The sequence below is a fragment of the Odocoileus virginianus genome, chromosome 32 (genome assembly GCF_023699985.2).
Source record: "Odocoileus virginianus isolate 20LAN1187 ecotype Illinois chromosome 32, Ovbor_1.2, whole genome shotgun sequence".
Classification (NCBI taxonomy): Eukaryota; Metazoa; Chordata; class Mammalia; order Artiodactyla; family Cervidae; genus Odocoileus; species Odocoileus virginianus.
This window is the reverse complement of record NC_069705.1, coordinates 23,902,376-23,926,463: the sequence shown is the minus strand read 5'-3', so window position 1 is coordinate 23,926,463 and position 24,088 is coordinate 23,902,376. Positions and strand designations below refer to the sequence as shown.

The 24,088-nt window shown below is 43.2% G+C and overlaps 1 protein-coding gene across 1 annotated transcript in view; it reads right to left on the bottom strand.

The window, feature by feature from the left end:
- Positions 1-21,928, bottom strand: part of ZDHHC2 (zinc finger DHHC-type palmitoyltransferase 2) — a 65,361-nt gene extending 43,433 nt beyond the window's left edge. Inside the window, exon 1 of the mRNA XM_070459977.1 lies at positions 21,437-21,928. Coding sequence (XP_070316078.1) covers positions 21,437-21,563 — 127 coding nt within the window. The 5' untranslated portion in view covers positions 21,564-21,928. The remainder of the gene's footprint in view (positions 1-21,436) is intronic.
- Between the last annotated feature and the right edge of the window lie 2,160 nt (positions 21,929-24,088).

Genomic DNA, 24,088 nt, shown 5'->3' with positions numbered 1-24,088 from the left:
TGGTGTTGGAGAAGACTCTTGAGAGTCCCTTGGACTGCAAGGAGATCCAACCAGCCCTTCCTAAAGGAAATCATTTCTGAATATTCATTGGAAGGACAGATGCTGAAGCTGAAACTCCAATACTTTAGTCATCCGATGCAAAGAACCGACTCAACTGAAAAGACCCCAATGCTGGGAAAGATTGAAGGCGGGAGGAGAAGGGGATGACAGAGGATGAGATGGTTGGATGGCATCACCAACTCAATGGACATGAGTTTGAGAAAGGTCCAGGAGTTGGTGATTGACAGGGAAGCCTGGCATGCTGCAGTTCATGGGGTCGCAAAGAGTTGGACACGACTAAGTGACTGAACTGAACTGAACTGAACAAGTGGGACTGAATTAAACTCAAACGCTTTTGCACAGCAAAGAAAACTAGAAACCAGGTGAAAAGACAACCCTCAGAAGAGGAGAAAATAATAGCAAATCAAACAACTGACAAAATATTACTTTCCAAAGTATACAAATAGCTCATATAACTCAATATCAGAAAAACAAACAACCTACTCAAAAAGTGGGAAAAAGACCTAAATAGACATTTCTCCAAAGAAGACATGCAGATGGCTAACAACACATGAAAAGATGCTCAACATAGCTCATTATTAGAGAAATGCAAATCAAAACTGCAATGAGATATCACCTCACACTGGCCAGAATGGCCCTCATCAAAAAGTCTACAAACAATAAATGCTGGAAAGGGTGTGGAGAAAAGGGAACCCTCTCGCACTGTTGGTGGGAATGTAAACTGATACAGCCACTATGGAAGATGGTATGGAGATTCCTTAAAAAAACTAGGAATAAAACTACCATATGACCCAGAAATACCACTCCTAGGCATATACACTGAAGAACCAAAATTGAAAAAGATACATGTTCATTTCAGCACTATCTACAATAGCTAGAACATGGAAGTGACCTAGATGTCTATCAACAGTTGAATGGATAAAGAAGTTGTGGTACATATACACAATGAAATATTACTCAGACATAAAAAGGAATGCATTTGAGTCAGTTTTAATGAGGTGGTTGAACCTAGAGCCTATTATACAGAGTGAAGTAAGTCAGGAAGAGAAAGATAAATATTGTATACTAATGCATATATATGGAATCCAGAAAGGTGGAACCAATGAATTTTTTTGCAAGGCAGCAATGGAGAAACAGACATAGAGAGCAGACTTATGGACACAGGGAGAGGGTGAGATGTATGGAGAGAGTAACATGGCAACTTATATTAACATATGTAAAGTAGATAGCCAATGGAAATTTCCAGTATGTCTCAGGGACCTCAAACAGGGGCTCTGTATCAACCGAGAGGGGTGGGATGGGGAGGGAGATGACATTATGTACATTTATGGCTGATTTATGTTGATGTTTGACAGAAAACAATAAAATTCTGTAAAGAAATTATGCTCCAATTAAAAAATAAATAAATTTTTTTAAAAAAGAGAGAAACAGAACCAATAGGGTGTGTGTGTGTGTGTGTGTGCGTGAGCGCGTGCACATGTGTGCAGAGAGAGAGGGAGGGAAGGAGAAAGGAGCAAAAGGGAGAAAGAGAGAGAGACGGAAAGGGGGTAGAGAATGAATGAATATTAATTTAAATATTGCCTTACATGGTTATGGGGTTGGCAAGTCCAAAATCTACAGAGCAGGCTGGCAAGCAGGAGAGCCAGGGAAGACTACCGTTGCAATCTTGGATCTGAAAGTAGTCAGGAGGCAGAGGTGCCTCTTCTTCAAGGGATCTCACTCTTTGCTCTTAATGCTTGCAGCTGATTACATGAGGCCCACCTACATTCTAACAGGTAACCAGTTCTACCCAAAGTCTATTGACTTAAATGTTAATCACATCTAAAAATGGCTTCACATAGCCAGGACAGGAGGGGAGTTTGGGGGAGAATGTATACATGTATATGCTTGGCTGAGGCTCTTTGCTGTCTACCTGAAACTATTACACCATTGTTAATCAGCTATACTTCAATATAGAATAAAAAATAAAACAGCAATAGTTAGACTGGTCTTTAACCAAGCAACTGGCCACCATAGCCTAGCCAAGTTGACACATAAAATTAATCATCACACCTTGAATCTATAATCTAATTTTATTTTGGAAATATTCTATTAAGAAGGCATGTGTTGATCTTTTGTATCAGTTCTGAAGCCAAGTTTATTATTTATTATAAATAAATTGGAATTATAGATAGCAAATGAAATGTATATATCTGCTAGACAGAAAACAATAAAATCCTTTTTCATACTCTAAAAACTTGACTGCAAGTAATCCTATCCAAATTAACTTTATATATACACCCACATGATTGTCTAGGGATGCTCTCCAATCCTATTCTTTAAGTGGCTCTAAAAATATTAGAGTCGATTCAGTCTAGATTGATTTAAATTCAATCTTGATTAAAAGTGAAGGTTCATCTCAAAGATCCATCCAGTCCTATATTTTACCAACTGGTTTTTAAAAATTTTTGCTTTGGCGATGACACAATTGATAGTTTGCTGTCAAAAATGTTATCTATTGATAAGTAGCACTCACCCTCTGCCACTGTTAAACCGTCAGGAACTTGAACTTAGTTCAACTGTTAGTCCCAAGTACATCCCAAACCCAAAACTTCAGATACGAAAACCTGCCTTCATAGTAGGTAAAAAAAAAAAAAAAAAAGTACTTTCTCTCTTAAATTAGCAAAGAACAGTTACATAATTTTTTTCAGAACAATTTGGTTTTGGGGTATTTTCAACACAAATGTATACTGCTGTGATCTTTTTATTTCTTTTCTTGATTTGAATTTTCTTTTTCTTGTCTTCAAACTCTCTGTTTTGGAGGACTAACATGCTTGTATTGCATAAACACAGTACCTTTCCTTTATAAATCCACTAAGGCAGTCTCACACTGATATATCTTGGCCCCGTAGATTCTGTCTGATAATGAAGAACACCAAAAGTAAAGAACTGGTTCTAGTGAGGATAACTTTACGGCTAACCCCTATTTTTCGGTGCTGATCTTTACCTCATTTATTGGAAAACATTCACTGATTATACCACAGTCACAGCACTGAGGATAAGATGGTGAGACTACCCCCTCTGTTCAAAAAGCTTAGAGTTTATGGGACCATTTTAGTTAGAAGTTGAAACTGATAGGAAAAAAAACAAAACAAAACAAGGACATTAAAACAGTAAAACAACTTCAATTAACCTAAAAGAAGCAGCTCAGATTCAGAAAATTAAGATGAAAATAGGAATAGCACTACAAATATACTTGAATATCTCCTGTCCTAACAACATCTCTCCTTTGAGATCTCATGTCTCTAGCTGTCATTCCATTTTGCTTGTCCTTTCCCAGGAAAAGTTATTTTAACAATCATCCAAATGCCCGGCCTCTACCCCCTAATTTCTTGTTACTTTGTTTATCAACACCAGCTGGTTTTGCACCCCCAACATTCCAATGCTATCAGTCCCATCAAGGTCACCAATATTCTCTCAACTAAATCTCAGTACTCAAGTTACTCTAACAGAATTAATTGCTCTCTTTTTGAAATGCTCTGTTGAACTGACTGAATTCTTTGGTGAAACCAGCCAGTGAAAACCCCTTGAAGCAGAATCCTCTGTCCTTTTGGCTATTTTCCAAGAAGCATTAGTTCACTTTGAACATAATAGGGATCAGAATTGGGGCAGTAGGAGAAATACATCAAATCATTCCCATGAATACTGGTGACACTGCTGCTAGACCATTTTAATGACAGCTTAAAGAAAAATACATTACTCACACTGATATTTCAGTCGAATTTCAACTGCATTCTTTTCTTCCTAAGACACGTTTTTAAATTTATTTTCTTTACAACAAACTTACTTACATTTTAAGTCTTTATCAAACTGCATTCTCCTTTGTGATCCTCACATGTCATTGTGATTTTACTGACAACTGAAGTCCCCGCCTTGCTGGCTGATACCCTCATCTCACGCCACTCCCCATCTCATGCTCTGCACTTTGGCCTCACTCTGGCCACACAGTTTCTTAGCACAATCTGTAATTGTTTCTAGTTGTTCCTTTTCCATGTCCGTCACAGAGGTTTGACTCCTGGCTGTGCCTGGGGTTGATGTTTTATCTCAGCCAAATTATTTACCCTCACCTCAGCCTTTCCTTAATATTTACTCATCGGGCTGCTTTGAGAAATCAATTAGGTAACATAAGTACAAGCACCTAGAATAGAACCTGGTATTTATGAGGAACTCACTAGATGTTAGCTGATGATGGAGCATAAATACAATAAATCGCTAAACAGTGAAACGTTGAGAGGAGAAACTCCCCAAAGTTGAGTGTTAACCGTTTTAGAAACAACCTGAAGAAAGAAGCACATGATGCATTTTTAGCTTGCAGTAGCGCTACCATTTTCTGGAGAATGCACTGCCAAGTGGATGGGAATAAATTGCTGGAAAAACAAGTGAATAAGCAAAAAAAGAAGTGCAGGTGAATTACAATGTTGGCAAATTAACATAATGAGAAAACACTAAATCAGTGAATTTAAAAACCACATATTCGTTCTCTACTCCTTCCAGAGCTCTTCTCTCAACTTTGCCCATACCCCCACCCACCCAAGGCCTGTTCATGTTCTGACAGGGCTTGGCAGGCATCAGCATCTCACTGCAAGGACTGGAGCAATTGTGTGATTTGGGGAGAAGTCAGCGGTAAAGAATCTACCTGCAGCGCAGGAGACACGGGAGATACGGGTTTGATTACTGGGTCAGAAAGATCCCGTGGAGAAGGAAATGGCAACCCACTCCGGTATTCTTGCCTGGGAAATCCCATGGAGAGAGGAGTCTGGCGGGCTAGAGTCCATGAGGCCATGAAGAGTCGGACACGACTGAGTGACTAACACACGCGCATTATACATAAAATAGATAACTTATAAGAAACCTACTGTGTGGCACAGGGAACTCCACTCAACAGTCTGTAATGGCCTGTATGGCAGAAAAATCTAAAAAAGGATTGATAAGTGTATAGCTGATCCACTTTGCTATACATCTGAAACTAACACAACATTGTAAATCAACTATACTCCAATGAAAGTTGTAAGAAAAAACCAAACATGTTATGATCCAAAAGGTTATTCAAGTCATGTGTTATCTGGGTGGTCAGGCTTCCGTATCAGCCATCAGGAGCCTCTGTAATGCTTAATGTACCGGAAACAACATCACAAAATTATCAATGAACAATACTACAAAAATTCACTATTCAGTGTCAAACGAGCCTTTTTGAGTTTGCAGCATCCACACTCCCCTCCCTTCTACCAGGCAGACAGGAGGCGGCCCACTTTCTCTTTTCCTACCTGCTAGGCTATGAGAGCAGATGTTCCTCCCACCCCAAGTCTCCAGTGAAGGCTCCTGTTATTAGTCAGTCTGGTAAAGTACCGCAGACTGGGTGACTTTACATCAAACAGCTATTTCCTTACAGCCCTGGGAGCATCAAGTTGGAGATCAAGGTGTCAGTAGGACTGATTCCTTCTGGGGCCTCTCTCTTTAGGCTGTAGATGACCATCTTCTCCCCATATCTTCATAGACTTTTCTTCCTGTCCATCTTTAGATTCAAATTTCCTTTTCTTACAAGGACACCAGTCATACTGAATTAGGGTCCACCCTAAGACCTCATTGTAACATAATTACCTCTTTAAAGGCCTTATCTCTGCATGTCCTTCAACTTAAGAATTTGGGGGAGGACACACTTCAGCCCGTAACACTCTCTGAAATAAGACTGCGGCCTGAGAGCTTCCTGGTGGTTCAGTGACTGAGACACCACCTTGCAATGCAAGGGACATTGGTTCGATCCCTGGTCTGGGAAGATTCCACACTGCATGGAGCAGCTAAGCCCATGGGCCACAACTACTGAGCCTGTGCTCGAGAGCCCAGGGGCCACAACCACTGAGTCCACCTGCCCTGGAGCTTGCGCTCTGCAACTGGAGACGCCACCGCAGCAAGGAGCCCAGCGCTGCAACGGAGAGGAGCCACCACCTGCTGCAACCAGAGAAAAGCCAGTGCACCCATGAAGACCTGGCACACCCTAAATAAATAAAGACCGCAGCTTGAGCGGGGTAAAGACCGAGTGGGGATGACAGGGCATCAGGTGAGGGGTGATGGTCAAACGACAAGGGGTGAGAATAAACTAAAGGGATGCAGTGTTTGGTTAAATGGTTGCTATAGCCCAGGAATGGCACGAAATTTTTATCTCATTGAAACCTTACAACAACCTGTAAGGAAGGTATTAATATCATAATCTTGAAACCTGGGAAGACCATCACACAGAAGTACAGTAACTTTCCTAATGTCATTCAGTCATAACCTATGATGCTAGGATCCAGATGGGGCTTCCCTGGTGGTTCAGATGGTAAAGAATCTGCCTGCAGTGCAGGAGACCTGGGTTTGATCCCTGGGTTGGGAAGATGCCCTGCAGAAGGAAATGGCAACCCAATCCAGTATCCTCGCCTGGAGAATCCCATGGACAGAATAGCCTGGTGGGCTACAGTCCATAGGGTTGCAAAGAATCAGACATGACTGGGTGACTGACATACACAGGATCTAAACAGCAAGTCTGCCTGGGTTCGATCCCTGGGTTGGAAAGATCCCCTGGAGAAGGGAATGGCTACCCACTGCAGTATTCTGACCTAGAGAATTCCATGGACTGTATAGTCCCAGAGGTCACAAAGAGTCGGACACGACTGAGCAACTTTCACTTCACTTCTAACTTTCCCAGAGGAAGGCTTGGGACACAATGAGTGTCTGTGCTTAACCACTGAGGACGTGCAGATCTTCTGATGTACCAGTTCTGGCCCTGAAAGAACTCATTACCACTCTCGCCTTCACAGAGAGAAAGACAATCTGTGGCTCACTAAGCAGGGCTGTTAATGAAATCTGATCGTGGGGCTGGTCCCTGGCTTATTCTCCTTACCTTGGAATCCTCTAATCCCTCTGTCTCAATTAAAACAGAGGAGACTCCCGGTGCCAGCAAGCTCTGCAGATCTCAGTGCAGATGAGTTTATTTATTCTGTTAGAATGGTTATGGGTCCCTCCTCTTCAGCTCAAGTTCCTACAATGCCTGGGTCTTTTCAACTCCAGTCCCCTTCCTTTCCAATTCCAGATGCCTTTCTTTGGGTTGGCCATGGAGGCATGACCGACCCCTCTGAACCAGTGGACACTGCACCTTCAGACAAGGTCTATGATGGGCCATGCTCAGTCGAGGCAGACTCTTTGCTGACCCAGGGACTGCAGCCCACCAGGTTTCTCTGGCCATGGTTCTCCAGGCAAGAGTTCTGGAGTGAGTTGCCATTTCCTCCTCCAGGGAGCTTCCTGACCCAGGGATTGAACCTGAGGCTCCTGCTTTGCAGGCAGATTCTTTACCGTCTGAGCCGTGAGGGAGGTCCCAGACAAGGTCTACCTCAAATAATGGCTGTCCACTGCTGGGGGGAAGGCCAAGCAGGGATTTTAGACCCTGTAAACATCCCCGTCATTAGTCAGAACCCACATTTTAGAATCGGAACGGCCTCAATGATTATTTGCTCAATGTAACCAGTCATCCATCTTATATATGTGTGTATTTATTTATTGGTAATAAGCAAAAATCCCACTTGTATTTTGTATATTTCAGCATTTAAAAATACACATATAAGAGCAGATGGAAACAATTTTTGTAGTTTATTTTTTAATGTCATTAGATCAATCTCTTATTACCTGGTATACTCAGAGGACCAAACAATCACTTTCTGATTAAGTAGAAAAATCAACATTTCTTGTTTGCTTCTCTATGGAAACAGATAACCTTCTAAAACTGTCTCCCAGGGTTCATAGCTATATGTTGAGTAGCAAATCATCAAGGTACTTAGAATAGAGCACATATAACATATTGAAAAATAAACCAATATTTCTAGATTCGTTGTAAGTTATCTGAGACTTCTGTAGTACTCCAGAGAAAGGAAGTGTGCAAAGCTATAATTCCAACCTCCGTCTTTATGATGCTCATCAGAATAGAAATAACAGTGGCACATGTAAAGGGATGAATTAAAAGATTTAAAACAACATTAGCAGCAGCAATAATTACTACAGTAGGGCACTGCAGAATGGTTCCCTTCGGTCGAGGTCGCCAAGAAGCAGTATTTTTACTTATAACTTCACTGTCGTCTATTCATGAAGTAAACTTCTCACACACACAATCTTTCTTTGATCTCAGCTTGAGTTACAGTATATATTTTTCCTCTTGAAGCAAATCACAGCCCTGTCCTACACTGCATTTATCAACAGCACCAGCTCAGGCTGCCTGACAGTAATTGCAGAGATAGAACATATATCCAGTTGCAGCAAAAGCAAATTTAATATAATCACTAACTGGCAGGTCACAGATGAAAGGCATATACAACTACTGCTATAAGGCACAGTGTAAGAGCACCGTACTATGCAAACGCCACCTAATTATGGACTAGATGCATTCATTAATGTAAACAGGAAGTGCCACACAATTGTGCACAGCGCTGAGTAAGACAGTCGTCAATATTTGGACTGAGTCTCTTCCTCTGCTCAATGTGTGAGCCACATCTCATGTTTCCTACTTGTCTCTCTCCACCGATGATATGTATTGATCTTTGTTTTCTGTTCCTAAAGCCATTGTCAGTTACCTCAGATCTGGAGACAAAACAAACAGCCTGCTATTCATTCATGAATCGTGTTCCCTTTCTGTGCCGTGTACAAGGATCTAGTTCGTAATTAACACGGTAGGTTACTGACCATCCGCAGACACATATATGTTTCCCCCAAGGCTCTCCCACCAGTTCATGTTTACCTAGTGTATGTACCCTTTAAACCTGCTAACATGCTGCTCTTTGAAAGGCTAAAATTTCTACCAGTTAGCATTAGTGTTCTGGTTACCCAAACACCGTTGTTGAATTTTAGACTATGTATGGTCAGCCAGCAGGTGCTCAACACGCACCTGATGGCCAGCATTTTCATGAGGGACACAGCCCCCAGCACTAAAGTCTGTTGCATTGGCAAGATGGCATTAGTCACAGTCCCCCAACCACCAACTTTCCTGCAGCACTGTGAAAGGGCAAGGCAGTTAAAAATTGCTCTGGGACATTGATATGGACCTCACAGACACGTCCAGGGACCCTTAAATTTAGATATGTTTATAGGCAGCTCTGGAATCACATTTCCAACAAAAATCACCTGCTCCAGGAAAATGGTTGGCAGGCTTCAAAAAATTAGGCACACAATTACCATATAATCCAACAATTTAGGGAAGCCTGGTGTGCTATGGTCCATGGGGGCACAGAGAGTTGGATACAACTTAGCAACTGACAAACAAGAAGGCACATACCCAAAGAACTGAAATCACAGACTTGAACGTGTATTTGCAGACGGATGTTCACAGCAGCATCATACACAACAGCCCAAGGTGGAGACAACCAAAATGTTCACCAGCAAATGAAGAGATTAAAAAAATGTGGTATATAATAAAATGGAATAGATCATTAAGAAATTCTGACACATGCTACAACATGGATAAACCTTAAAGACATATGCTTCAGTGAAATAAACAGACAAAAAAAGACAAATACATGATTTCATATATACAAGGTCCCTAGAACAGTCAGTCATAGAAACAGAAAGCAGAATGGGAAGGCTGGCAAACAGGGAGTTACTGCTTGATGGGCACAGAGTGTCATTTGGGATGGAACAGTGCTGGAGATGGTTGACAATGGTGCTTGCATAGCAATGTGAATGTACTTAATGCCACTGAACTGCACACTTAGAACTGTAAAATTTTATGTTATGTATATTTTACCACAATACAAATTTCAAAAATCATCTGATCCAGAGACTATTCTCAAACCACCAATTAAGGTAATATTCACCTGTAGTTAAAGTCTTCTTTCTCATCTCTGGTTATTTCCACAACGAAGAGTTTTCAGTGTTTAATTTTTTTCAGAAATGTGAGCTCAGAAATGGTAAATAGAGAAAAACAAAGCTTTATTGAGATACAAATGTCTAGCTAGGCATTTCCACTAAAGTGGTTCATTCATGTGTCCTTGCAGATTCTCAGTGTTTGAGATTCAGAAGAATGTCTAGGCAAAATGACAAATTCCACGCCTCCTTGGCCTTTTACAGTCAATAGGAAATAGATGAAACTATGAATGTAAATCCAAGGACTTCAAGGGTCTTGGATATTTTTGGATATACACTTCATACATACATCTGTCTCAGACTGATGGCCTCAAATTAAATTATGTACAGCATACTCTATTTAAGAAGGCTGAGGTGAGGAAGGGGAAGTTGCAATATTTTAGGAAGTCTTTTTTGTTTAATTTAAAATGGGTAAAACTTTTGGCATTATCAGGGGTGATTTTAGTTTTCTGAAAACTTTAAAAATCAAATATAGCATCTCTGGACAATGTTGGCTGACTTTCAGTGCTTCCTGAAAATGCATGTCATTTATTTTTTTAGCAATTATTTTATATTGGCGCAAATATTTTGCATAGTCAAAATTATAATTTTTCAAATGGGTTATACAATTAACTTTGTCAACTAAATCCTTATTATAGATGATTACATTTCAATATTCAGAAAGAAAAAAAAGAGGCATTTGATTGTTACATTTGTATATTAGTTCACTAGGGCTGCCATAACAAAGTACCACAGCCTGGGTGCCTTAAAACAACAGAAATTTATCTTCTCACAATTCTGGAGGCCAGAAATCCAAGATCAAGATTTAGCAAGTTGGTTCCTACTGTGGCCTTTTTCCTTGGTCTGTGGACAGCCGTCTTTTCCCTGGGTCTTCACACGGTCACTCTGCACATGTGTGTCCACATTTCCTCCAATCACACAGTATTAGGACTCATTCTAACAACCTAATTTTAACTTAATTACCCCCTTAAAGGCTCAGTCTCCAAATACAGTCATGTTCTGAGGTACTGGGGGTTGGGATTTCACCATATGAGTAGGGTGCGGGGGTGACAGCCCAACTTGGCCCATAATAAATTGAAAGTGTAAAAACCCTACAAATGTGTTTATGAACATCTGAGTGATCAAATAATAAAAAGCTGAAGCAGATAATTCTCTCAAAAAGGATTCATGTTCTCTGAAGCTTGAAATGTCTACTGTGATCACAAAAGGGTCAATTAACAAGTTCAGTGAGCACCCATTCATTTAAGAGAAGTCACGTCTTGAATGTTCCTCTGTGTCAGGCACCAGGCTACAGTGGTACCCAGACACGGTCACTGCTCTCATGAAATTTTCTACAGGTTATCTTCAGAATATAAGAAAGTTAAGCTTGCCTAACAGAATAAAGTCTTTGTAATTTGGATAAAACAAATTCAGATGTCCCATCAGCTCACACACTGGTATATGTTTTTCACTTCGGTAGAACTTTTGAGATTAAATTCAGGGGGTCTTCAGAGCATAGTCAGCACTGAAACAAGGGTTCAGCCTCTCACTGTTCAGCTCTCAGTCCCTATTTTACTCGACAGTTGAGCATATTTGCCAACTGTGCTTGCTCCTTCCTCCTTGACACCCCCCTTCCCGCGGCTTCAGGACCCCACAACCTCAGCTTCCCTCTACTTCACTACAGTGCCCTCTCAGTCCTGCTCGCTGGTTCCGACGCACCTCCCAAACTCTCCGTGTTGGTCAGCTTTGGTTCTCCTCTCTGCTTAATTTACATTCACTCCCTTGGTGGAACAAATGTATCCAAGGTTAAGACTTGCAATTGATTTATATGCTGACGACTCCTCAATTTATTCCTCTGATCCAGACTCTGCCAAATGCCAAACTGCTTACTCAGCGTTATCTGTTCCCACGCCTCCATACCATCATTGCTGATCCACAGTCACCCCATCCCCAACCATCTCTGTTCCACTGTCTCTGATTTCTTCTTTCTATCCTCCAACTAGAATGTAAACTCTAAGAGCCATGAAGAAATATTTTTGAATGAATGATTGAATGAAGAGGTAGTCAATAAATATGGGCGGTTTGAAATGCATTCAACTCTTGGATTAAAATTGCTTGCTAAAATGCAAGTTTACGGGGGCCTACAAGGATCCCTTCCAACCAACATAAAGCTCTCAGTTCTGCATATTTTAGTCTATAGTGTGTTCTAGTCTTGGAATAAGCCGCATTTCATTAAAAAACAGGCTCTAATTAAAACCTTGATTAAGTCCAGCTGGTCTCTGCCCTTCATCCTTTCACATTAATGAACCACCCTGGAGGTGCCCTGGATAATCACCAGTCATAGTTAAGCACCATAAATCCCTTATTGCCTTTTTTCTTAGAACATGTCACATGGAGTTGTCCACTGTGTAAAAAACCGGATCACAAATTAGCCCCTGCAATTCAGAGCTGATTTAGAACTTTCCAGTTTGAGGCTCATAAAACTGAAATCTTTTTCTTGGTCCGTAAATGGTACCAGGTGTCTCTCTTTTAGGGCTCAGCATCAGCTGTTTCGGAGCATGCTGTCTTTCGTATTTCCAGTGCGAATTATACAGACATCACAGAGACTGTACTTCAAGTTGCACCATCTCTCGCATCCCTACAGACTTAGTGAAAAGCCCCACTTCAGATTCAGCCACCTACTACCTCTTCTGAGCTGATCTTTGGGCCCCCCAAAACCATCAGCGACACAATCTAGACTGGGTTTTAAATCACCTCAGTCTAAACATATTCAAATACTGTGGAAATCCATTCTTTACATGATGCGATCAACAGAGATAGAAATTTAATTTTATCTATATGTAAGAAAATAGATACACATTACAAAGCATTCTGGTCTGCCAAATTTCATTGAGTTATAATCAAATAAGTCTATAAAATTCTTGGAAATACATGAAATGCTTTTTACAAGGATTATACCTATTATAAGATAATCATGAAGATAAACTACCCCTTGAAACTAGTGTATGCTTTGGACATTTGGTTTTAAAGGATGTAGAGAAAAAGATTTTTTCTTTTATTCTTGCTTGGTGTTTAATGTATTGATACACTGATCTGAACTATTCTGTTTCTCCAGGGTAGCAATGCTACTGAATAAACCCAGAGAGGTCAAAATATTTTAAGTATAGCAGGAAAGCTTAATTGACATTCCACATGAGGAGAAATTTCAGGACACCATGGAGAAAAACTGGCAAAGAAATAAAGCTCAGTCATCTATAAAAGCACTTCTCTTTCATTTGCATTTAAAAATGTAATCAACAACATATCTAAAATGAACTGCTGTCAAATGCATTTCAGAGTGCAGAGAAGCACTGAGATGATAAATGCAGCAGATATTTTTGCTCCAGTGTCTCCCAAATAAATATGATTTTTAACATTTCTGGCACTAATATTTATAATTCAATTCACAAGTCATAGATGAAAAGTCAAATTAGGAAAAATGTTACACAAAGGTTTCAAATGTGATTTCATTTTGAAAGGAAAAATATCAAGCCATCATAGCTGGTGACTTTATTGCTAACATATGCTTCTTAGGAAATCAGGTCATCCACCTCCTCCCTGCTGCCCTGAAAATTCCACCCTTTTCCATTCTCAGCATTTGACTGAGATAACCATTAAGATACAACAAATTCACCCTTTAAAAGAATAAAGAGATATTACAACAATTTTTAATGAACCATTAGAGAAATTAATTCAATTATATTTTTATTATTAATTCTCTGTAATATATTTACATGGTAATATAAAATCATAGGTTTCCACATAGTATTAAGACTATCTTTCTAAATGATCTTTGGAAAACTGTTTTTTCCAACAGAGAACATTAAGAATCTATGGCGAATCTATCACTTTGCAAGTAAGATGAGACAGTGTTTCTCCAGTCATCACAAACAGTGTTGGAGTCTCAGAAGACCCACAAACTCATCACTTCCTAAGAGGGCTGAGAGCTGCGATACAATAGTCAAAATGCATGAACTCAGCAGTATAAATCACAACACGTAAGCCATGATTCCATAATTTTCCATCAAGATGAAAAAGAAAAACACATCAGACAAACAAAAAACCACTGAGAATTTTCTCACTGAGAACTCCTCATCCGTGCTAATCTCTGGAATATTTGTCTTGTTTGTTTTTTATCTCCCTGGCAAGTCTCCCCACCATGAAGGCCAAAGAGATTCAGCACCTTGCTCCTGCTAAATAAACCCTGCTGCCTGGGACGTGGGCTCAACAGCAGCCCGGGCGGCTGACGCTCCCAGAAGCATCTTTACTGAGTCACAGGAGCGGGGCGGCTCCAGGGCGCGGGCATGGCCGGCCAGAAGGGCAGCAGCTCCTTCCAAAGGCATGATGTCCACTCCAGCTCACCCACCTGCTCTTGGTTTCTGCTTTATTTTCTAAGCTGGGTTCTTCCCATCTTCCTGTGGACTCAATGAGTTGCACTTGGGAAGTTCTCTGCCTGCTCACATTCACTCAGCAAGTGACAGGTCCTGAACTGGGAGCAGAGTGAAAGATGCCCAGGCATTAGGGAAGAAATGAAGCCGTGGAAACAGCCCCACAGGGCACAGCTAAGGCAAAAATCACTGCTCGTAACCTTGCTCTGAGATACTTGTATGTGCAAGGTGGTTAGTATGAGTAGACAGACCCATTACTAGTGAGACGCTCTCGCTTCCCTGGTGGGTAAGAATCCACCTGCCTATGCAGGGGTCACCGGTTCAATCCCCGGTCCCGGAACACCCCACATGCGGTTAGCAACTAAGCCCTTGGGCTGCAACTACTGAAGCCCCTGCGCCCTAGAGCCTGGGAGACGCAACCAGAGAAGCCACGGCAGTGAGAAGCGCATGTAACACAACCAGAGAGGCGCCCCCGATGGCCACGAGAGAAAGCCCGTGCACAGCGACGGAGACCCGGCACAGCCAAAAAGAAAGAAATCAAATCTTTGGAAAAAAAACTAGTGACAGGCTCTCCATCAGCTCTTTTTACCTACTGTAGTGATCACTCTCGTTTAACCTCGGTCCAGCAACCGGCTCCCAGGAGAGGGATGTTTTGTTTTCCATTTCTGCTTTCCTGCCCCTCAGCTGTGGCAGCGGCATTTTGAAAGTTAACCACCCTTCTCCTTATGCCCAAGCTGGACAGAAGGCTTCAGTTTTGCCTTGTGTCTCCGGAAGCAATTTTCCCCCTTAGCTATTAGGAAAAGATCTCTATTCAGTTCTCCTCTAAACTATCTCTGCGGGGAAAAAGTGCCTGGCCCATAACAAGGGTTCAATAGATGCTTTTGAATGAATCCTGCTCCACTGGTCTCTGAAGATGGCCTCCTTCTAACCTTGTGGAAACACACCTTCTCTAGAGACAATTATCTTGACTTAAGAAACCACCCTTCCAGCTTCTGGCTTAATTACTGGAAACACTCGAGCAAGTATTTAACTTGATGGCATGCATGACATTCTCAGTAGGCATTTGAAAGTAAACTTTTTTCCCAACAAACTTTACATTGTTTTGACTTCTAAACCCTCTTCTCTCATCTATTTACATGATACAATTTCATGTTTTCATAAAATTTACCAACATGAATTCATTCAATTTTTATTGAGTACCTCTGCATTATAAGTGCTATAGTAACTGCTTTACTTTTGTTGTCTCTAATAGGATTTAATAGCAAATAGTAATGCTGCATTGTCTAATATACAAATTAAAAGTAGTTTTCTGATGCACTAAATGGAATCAAGAAAGCATTAAGCAGAGTCTTTTCTTCTCCTTCCCACTGACCATTTATATTAAAGTCAAACGGTACATAGGTTAAGAATCTTCAGTATATTTCATACATTTGAGTTTTAGATGTGAAGAAGTGTTGAGTTCTTATCCCTCTATTTAGATAATTTAAAACCTTTAAAATATTTGATAATATCAAGAAAAGGTACAGAACTAATACATCTCACATCATTACTGTCAACAAGAAATAATTTCTAATTAGGCATTAAATATTTTGTACATGTAAGTCTTCTATGGATGTCACTTCCCATGTTACTTAAAACTATTTTAATAATTATAGATAGTAACATTTGTATTCTCAAGATCATTTGTCTGTAGTTTTGTTCTTAAAAAGCTCTAAGGTCCTGCATAATTTTTAAAAATGATAGCTTACCAGTAACAAAAATGCAGTTCTTCCTCTGTGGGGCTCAAATTCATTTCTTGATGGAAAACAACTTAGTTTCCACCCTTGAATGTGTCATGGCCTTAAGTTAATGGTAGCTCACTACAGAATCCATGTATGAGGTTTTATATGTCTAATCCTTAAAGATATCCTTAAAAGAAGGAAAACGTAATTTTCTCTCTCCCAAAATGACCCCTAAATATTTAGACTAATTCTTTTAATTCTTGAACATTTTCAATAATCACTGTGTAATATGAGGTTGCAATCATTTCTGTTTATTAATAAAGACTGCACAATCATGATGTGCTAATAGTCTAACTTCTAACATACTCTGGGATCAGTAATATATGGCCCAAGGGCCCAGTCTGACCTGCTATTTTTATAAATAAAGCTTTATTGGAACACAGTCATCCCCATTTGCTAAATTAGCTAAAGCTGCTTTTGTGCTACACTGCAGTGTTGTAACTATCTAGTCCAAAATATAAACCCTCTTAGGATTCTGAAATCACTGCGTAAAGCTTACTTCTAATGAGTTGTTAACTCATTAAACAACAGCCATAAAGTCTAACCAATTTGCTAAGGGACTTCACTGGGCTAGAGAGATTTGGCAAGAAGTTTGCAAGGGAAGGGAGACATCTTAACATTTGCAGCTAAGCAGCTGAAGTCACATTGGTTAATTTGGAAAAAGGACACAGAACTGGTAGCAAGTCTGAGACATTTAAAGTCTTCATCTACAAATGGTAGGAGTTGGTCTAAACGATCTTTAAGTTTCTCAACCTTCCTGAGTCCTTGAAATGACTTCATTAAGCCCACAAGCAAACTCGGAACCTTATGAGCACACAACTCAATAACAAATATTTCATGGCACCCATAGAAGGTCAAGGCAGGGAAGGAACACATTTTAGAAAAGTAGAAACCAAATGATTACAGAAGGTATGTGGAGCTTTACTGTGTGATTCTTGAAACTCTCCTGTAACTTCAAGAAAGTCAAAGCGAAAGTCGCTCAGTCATGTCTGACTCTTTGCAACCCCATGGACTGTATAGTCCATGGAATTTTCCAGGCTAGAATACTGGAGTGGGTAGCCTTTCCCTTCTCCAGGGGATCTTCCCAACCCAGGGATCAAACCCAGGTCTCCCGCATTGCGGGCAGATTCTTTACCAGCTGAGCCACCAGGGAAGCCCAGAAATTGTGGAGTGGGGAGCCTATTCCTGCTCCAGCGGATCTTCCGGGCACAGGAATCGAACCAGCGTCTCCTGCATTGCAGGCAGATTCTTTACCAATGGAGCTATCAGGGAAGCCCGATAACTTTGAAATTATTATCAAATAAAAAAGTGTAAAAATAGTTAAAGCAATTTTACATGTTCTCACTTAAAAGGGAACACTTCAGTTACCATAGTCAACAATGTTAACATAATGACTGTCATAATGGATCTGGAAAACATATCAACCATGTTCAGTATGTTCCCTGAAGCAAGTATGCCTGCAGACTACCCTCATTCCCTCTACCCTGCATCCTAAATATCCACCTTATAAATTTAATCCTGAAATGTATTAATATCTTACTATATGGAAAATGAGCTAACTAGTAACTAAAAGGACCAAATAAGACATGAAAGAAGCTGGAGTGGGGAGAGTAGTGGGAGGCAGAAGGAAGGCACAGAAGAAACCAGTTCATCAATAAACTAGATAAACACATTCCGAATGATCACAAACATTAGCAGCCCTGTTTTCTCTCTTCTTTGGTAGAACAGGAAGGAAACTTCCCCCAAGTACTTGACTCTCATACAATGTATGTACCTCCCTTATACTTTTTATGTACACATATTCCAAAAAGAGATGTGAGTTGATTTTTCTAAAATCCAAACACTAAGCAAACATTATGCTAATTGAAAAGTGCCTAGAGAGCCACACACATCCAGGTTGTTAAATATAGAAACCCACTGTAATGAGAACCATTATCTCTGGTTTCCAAGGATACCAGGGTAAGCACTACTCCTAAATTGCAGTTAATTCAGCAAAGGGCACAAAGTCATTTATATTCAGGGTCATCCCAGCTGCCAGCAGATGCGGAAGGAAGGCTAAACCGCCCTCTTTTTCTATTCTGTTCATCACCAGCTCCACGTGCCAACCCCCACCCTCTGGTCCCAACCCTAGCCAATGATTTCTGGGTGAAATTTGGAAAATTGGCTTGTAAACAGCTACTTCCGAGAGAAAAAGAATCTCCAAAGGGCTGGGCAGTCAGAAATGTGAACAATGCTGGGGGTGGGGGTGGGTAGGGAAGGCTGGCATTCCTCTTTGTTTGTGAAAAGGAGTGAAGCCTGGTTTTGTGGGTCCACCACGCCAGGGGCCCTCTTTCCTGGAGCCTATGAGGGATAGGACTTAGCGAGGAAACCACCACCATCATCTTCAGGGAACTGCACAACTAATTTCAGGCCCCCCCCCCCCCCCAACCAAAACTATCCAAGCTTTTAGAGTTTGTCACTCTTAAACTGCCACAGTTTCTAGAACTAAGTTCATTTTCAGTTTGCTCTTCTAGACTCTGGGCTTCCCAGATGGCACCAGTGATGAACAACCTGCCTGCCAATGCAGGAGATGCAAGAGACACGGGTTTGATCCCTGGGTCAGGAAGATCCCCCTGAGAAGGAAATAGCAACCCACTCCAGTATTCTTGCCTGGAGATCCCCATGGACAGAGGAACTTGGCAGGTTATAGTCCATGGGGCAAAAAGAGTTGGGCACAACTGAGCATACATGCTCTCTAGACTTTAGGATCTAGATTTTTCACAGGATTACTTACAACCTGTTTCTATGGCTTTAGTATAAAAACTACTTTCTGACAACTTCAGAGGCATTCGGGACTTCCCCAGTGGTCCAGTAGTTAAGACTCTGCCCTCCCAATGCAGGGGGCCTGGGTTCAATCCCTGGCCAGGGAACTAAGATCCCACATGACCCCAGCACAATCAAAAAATAAAAATAAATAAGAATAACAAAGTAATTAAAAAAAAAATAAAAATAGAGGCATTCCTCCCTTAGTCAAATTTACACTTACTAAAATACTGGTGTGGGATTTCAAGGATACTTTAGATTTATCTTAAACTTATAGAAAGTATATACAAATTTTAAAAAGTATATATAAAAAACTTACAGAAAAGAAGTATATGTATGTGAATACTGGTGTGGGATTTCAAGGATACTTTAGATATATCTTAAACTTATAGAAAGAATATACAAAATTTAAAATGTATATATAAAAAAGCTTACAGAAAAAAAAAAGTATATGTGTGTATATATATATATACAGGCTTCCCAGGTGGTGCAGTGGTAAAGAATCCACCTGCCAATGCAAAAGAAGCAAGAGACTCAGGTTCAATCCCCGGGTGGGGAAGATCCCCTGCAGTAGGAAATGGCAATCCACTCCAATGTCCTTGCCTGGAGACAGGAGCCTCGTGCGCCGCATTCCATGAGGTTGCAGAGTCAGACATGACTGAGCATATACATATATATACACATATATAAAAATAATATCCAGATAAAAAAGCAACCTTCCATTTACTTCCTCCCCCAGCACTTGTCCATTCAACACAGGAAGACCTCCATGCAGAACTCAGCTGGGGCAAAAGTAACCGGAAGGGTCAAAAAGCTCTCTCTGCCTTCATGTGTTTCCTCCTGATGGACATGAGGCTGCATCAGGCTAAGCTTCTTAGCTTAATGTGATAACAGAGGTGAATTAGTTTGCCTGTTTTGATAATGGAGGCCTTTTGAGACTCCCCTCTTTTGTATCAGTTCCATTAACTGGAGATGCTCACTGCATCCAAGAGAGAGAAGGAATGAAATACAACAAAGGTTTCTAATAGTTATGTAACATTACAGTTATCCCTCAACAAGGCAGGTCATTTTAAAACTAACAGTTAATACAAAAAGTACAACATGGTTCTGAAAACTTTCTTGCTACACATTCTAGATAACTTGAATACTATGTATTTAGTTGCGCTGTCCTGATTTCAGTACACAATCCTTAAAAAAAAAAAAAGCTCACTTTTTTTTGGTACTGAAATATTGTTTCTTAATCCAATAAACAAAGTAATAATATCAAATCTTAAAACTATACAAAATGGGAAATCAGTCTCAATTCTCTTAAAAGTCAATCATTATTTTGGTGTGTTATTCTGACACCTGCTATTTCTCACAAGGGGCCACATTTTGAGGTAAGGCGGCTTCGGAGAAGATTCTGTGTGAATCTGGCAGCTTGCAAAACGCTTAAGTTGAGCAGGCCACTCTCTAACCTTTCTCCTGGTCTCACCAGAAGCTAGTGCTCCGGAGGATGAAAACACAAAACACAAGTCACTGGCAGAAACGTCATTGTCTGGTTCATCCTTTTCTGACAACACATGAGCTTTCACAAAACCTCTAACGTGAGCCTGCTTACATTACGGAACAGGACTGTATTTCCTAGCTGTGCATAATCAACTTTTTGTTTTCTTCTCATCTTCAGCACTGACAGCACCCTAATTCACCAATTCGGGAGCCTAAAACTTGGACTCGAGCCACCTGGCATTCTGGATGAAAAAGCAAAACAAAACAGCGGAAGGGTCGCCTCTTCTTTTCCTTCTATTATCCTGACACCTCATTTCTGGTCTTGCGTATCGCACAGATCTCTGAAAACACTTTCTAGTAGCTCACCTCGTCCCCCGCTCCACCCTCCTCCCTCCACCTCTCCGTAGCTAGAAAGTGTCCAACTGGCAATGTTCAAATCGTAAAGGCAGCGAAAACGGCCCTGCGTGCTGTCACAAATGTCTAAAAAGTGGATTAGGGCCCAACGGGGAGGGGCAGCTCGGGCACCCGAGGCCCCCGGCCCCCGCGCGGGGCTGGCGCAGCTCGGCTCCCGGCCCAGCCCGGAGCCCTCCGGGGCCCAGCGCAGCCTCCCCGGACCTCTCGGCTCGGCGGCGCGCCGGGAGTCCCCCACTCTCCCGGGTACCGGCCAGACGAGGGAGGGGGTGTGGCTGGGCTGCGAGCGCGCCGGGGTGGAGGTGACACCGTCCCCGGAGAGTTGTCTGGGGAAGGCGACCATACGGAGAGTGGAAGGAGACTGCCCCGAGGCTGTTTTCGGCCGCGGCGCCGGGAGAGCCGCAGCCAGCTGGTGGCGCCCGGGGCGCTCGGGGGGTCCGGGGTGGGTGGGGAGAGTCGGGGCGCGGCGCCGGGCGCTCGGGATCCCCGCGTCCCGGGACTGTCAGGCGGGAGGCGGCGGGGGCCAGGGGCGCGCGGGGCGGCGGCGGGCCGGGCCGGGCGCGCACTCACCGATGCACAGCTGGATGGCGTAGGCGTAGTAGGACCAGCCTAGCAGGAGGCTGATGAACACCACCGGGATCCAGTAGAGCACCCGCCGGCACCGCCGCCTCACGCTGCCCGGGCCCGAGGGCGCCATCTTCCAGCAGCATCCACCTGCCCAGCTCCGCCGCCGCCGCCGCCGCCCGCGGGCCTGGCTCCGGGGCGGGCTGGCCGCGCCCGGCGGCCCCGGCGGGACGGGCCCCGGGGCGGCGGCCGGGTGCGCCGCGGCCACTGCCGCCGCCGTGGCGCTAAGTCCCCATCCCGCAGCCCCGAGCCGGCGCCGCGGACTCCCCGCTCCTCAGCCCGGCGGCGGCGGTGGCTGCGAGAGGAGGGCGCGGAGGAGGCGGCCGGGGAGGAGCGGGCAGCGAGCGGCGGGAGGAGGAGGCGGCGGTGGCAGCCTCCGCCCCGCCTCCGCGCGGCCCGCCCGCCCCCCGGCGTCCCCCTCCAGGCCGCCGGCCCGGCGCGGCCCGCGGCGCCCTCCGGCGTGCGCTCGGGGCACTGCCTCCGGTGCCTGCCGCGCCCCAAGTCCTCGCGCCCTCGCCACGGGGCACCTCACGGGCATCCGAGGCCGGAGAGAAGGTTCCCACCTTGGCCCTTCCACCCCCGCCCCCCTCCCCGGGTCCCTAGACCCGGACGAACCGGCCCCACGCGGGGCGAGGACACTGGGCGGCGGCGCGGGGCGCGGAGACGCGCCGGGGAGGGGCCGCCCCGGGAGCCGCCGGCGCGGACCCGATCCTCTCGCCCCGGGAGCCGCCGGCACGGAGCCTAGTCCTCAGGCGCCCAGGCCAAGGTCCCTGCCGCCCGCTTCTCAGAAAGGGTCGCTTCAACTGTGGGTCCTGGTAAACGGGGGGCAGCGAGGGCCGGTCTGGCGCGTTACGGCCCGGGCGCCTCCGTTCCGCGAGGCTTTTGGGGGGGATGTGGGAGTGCACCGTGCGTGAGGAGGAAGCACCTTGGGTTGGGCATCCAGACACCGCTGGAGTCAGAAACACCAATTATCTGCTCTGAGAATTTGAACTCTTTCGAGTCACTTTGTGATTGTTAGAGTAACCATTCCCACCGCCCCCTCCCGAAAGTCCGGGGCTTCCCTCCGGGTACTCTTTCCCCAGCCGGTTCTTCACTACAGTGTTTTCTTTTGTGAAGGCAATTCTAAACATAGCATATAGCTGGTTGTAAAGCCATTGCTAAAAATCCTGAAAGAATCCTGAATGTAGTGAGACCGACGCCCTGGCTTTAAGGTTGATACGAAAAGATACGAATGCTTCTGAAATTGTTTTCTTTTTCCCTTCATCTGATTATGAACGAACCTGGCTCCAACTGGAAACCACCCCCCGCCCCCCAGTTAATATAGTGTCTCTGAATTATGTGCATAATCACTATATATAATGTGTGCGATTTTAACAATTAATGAATATATGTGTATACACCACACAGCAACCATATTGGATGAAATTGCTTCGTATTCATCTGTAGAATGAATGAACAATAAAAAGAAGTACCTATTTACATAAAGAAATTTAAGGTCTTCTATCTACGATTATCTTTCTGTGACTGGATTAAACGGCAAGCTAATCTCCCCTCCTGAAATAGCTATTATGTTAAACACACACACCAACTCTCTTTGCACTTCTATTTTAAAATGCATAGAAAATGCCTTCAAGTTTCTGTCAGACTTTGAATTATTGAAGTGAGATGACGTCTATCCCAGTGAATCATTTTATGTTGGTAGAAGGCCTTATACCGTTATACCATAATGAATATAAAAATATAACTTTTTTGGAATCCTCAATCTGATAACCTATGGATATCAAACTCATGCTTCCAGTCAGAAGACTCTAAAAACAAGAAAGTTCCTACTAGGGCTGAGATACCTCCATAAAGATGAGAAAGTCAGCCTTGAAGGTCACTGATGAATTCTAAGGAATGAGAAGTAAGGGACCAATTTTCCCATGCTAGAAACAGTGGAATAAAGTGCCGAGTGTGCTGCTTTAGGTATTAGACGCTATAGTGTTATCTGCAGCTTCTCTTGAAGCAGTCTTACGGGGTTATTGTGGTCAGAAATGGAGAGTATTCTTCAGTTTTCACATCTCTTACCCTTTCGGAAGAATATGCAGGAGAATTGGAAGGAGGCTGTGCTGTTGTGCTTAGTCATTCAGTCGAGTCTGACTCTTTGTGACCCCGTGGACCGTATCCCGCCAGGCTCCTCTGTCCGTGGGATTCTCCAGGCAAGAATACTGGAGTGGGTTGCCATGCCCTCCTCCAGGGGATCTTCCCAACCCAGGGATCGAACCCAGGTCTCCTGCATTGTGGGCAGATTCTTTACCATCTGAGCCATTTGGAGGAGGCTACATTTTCTTAAAGGGAATCAGTCCTGAATATTCATTGGAAGGGCTGATGCTGAAGCTGAAACTCCAGTATTTGGGTCATCTGATATGAATAGCCAACTCATAGGAAAAGTCCCTGATGCTGGGAATGATTGAAGGCAGAAGGAGAAGAGGGTGTCAGAGGATGAGATAGCTGGATGACATCACTGATGCAATGGACCTGAACTTGGGCAAACTCTGGGAGATGGTGAGGGGCAGGGAGGCCTGGGGCAGGGAGGCTTGGAGTCCATGGGGTTTCAAA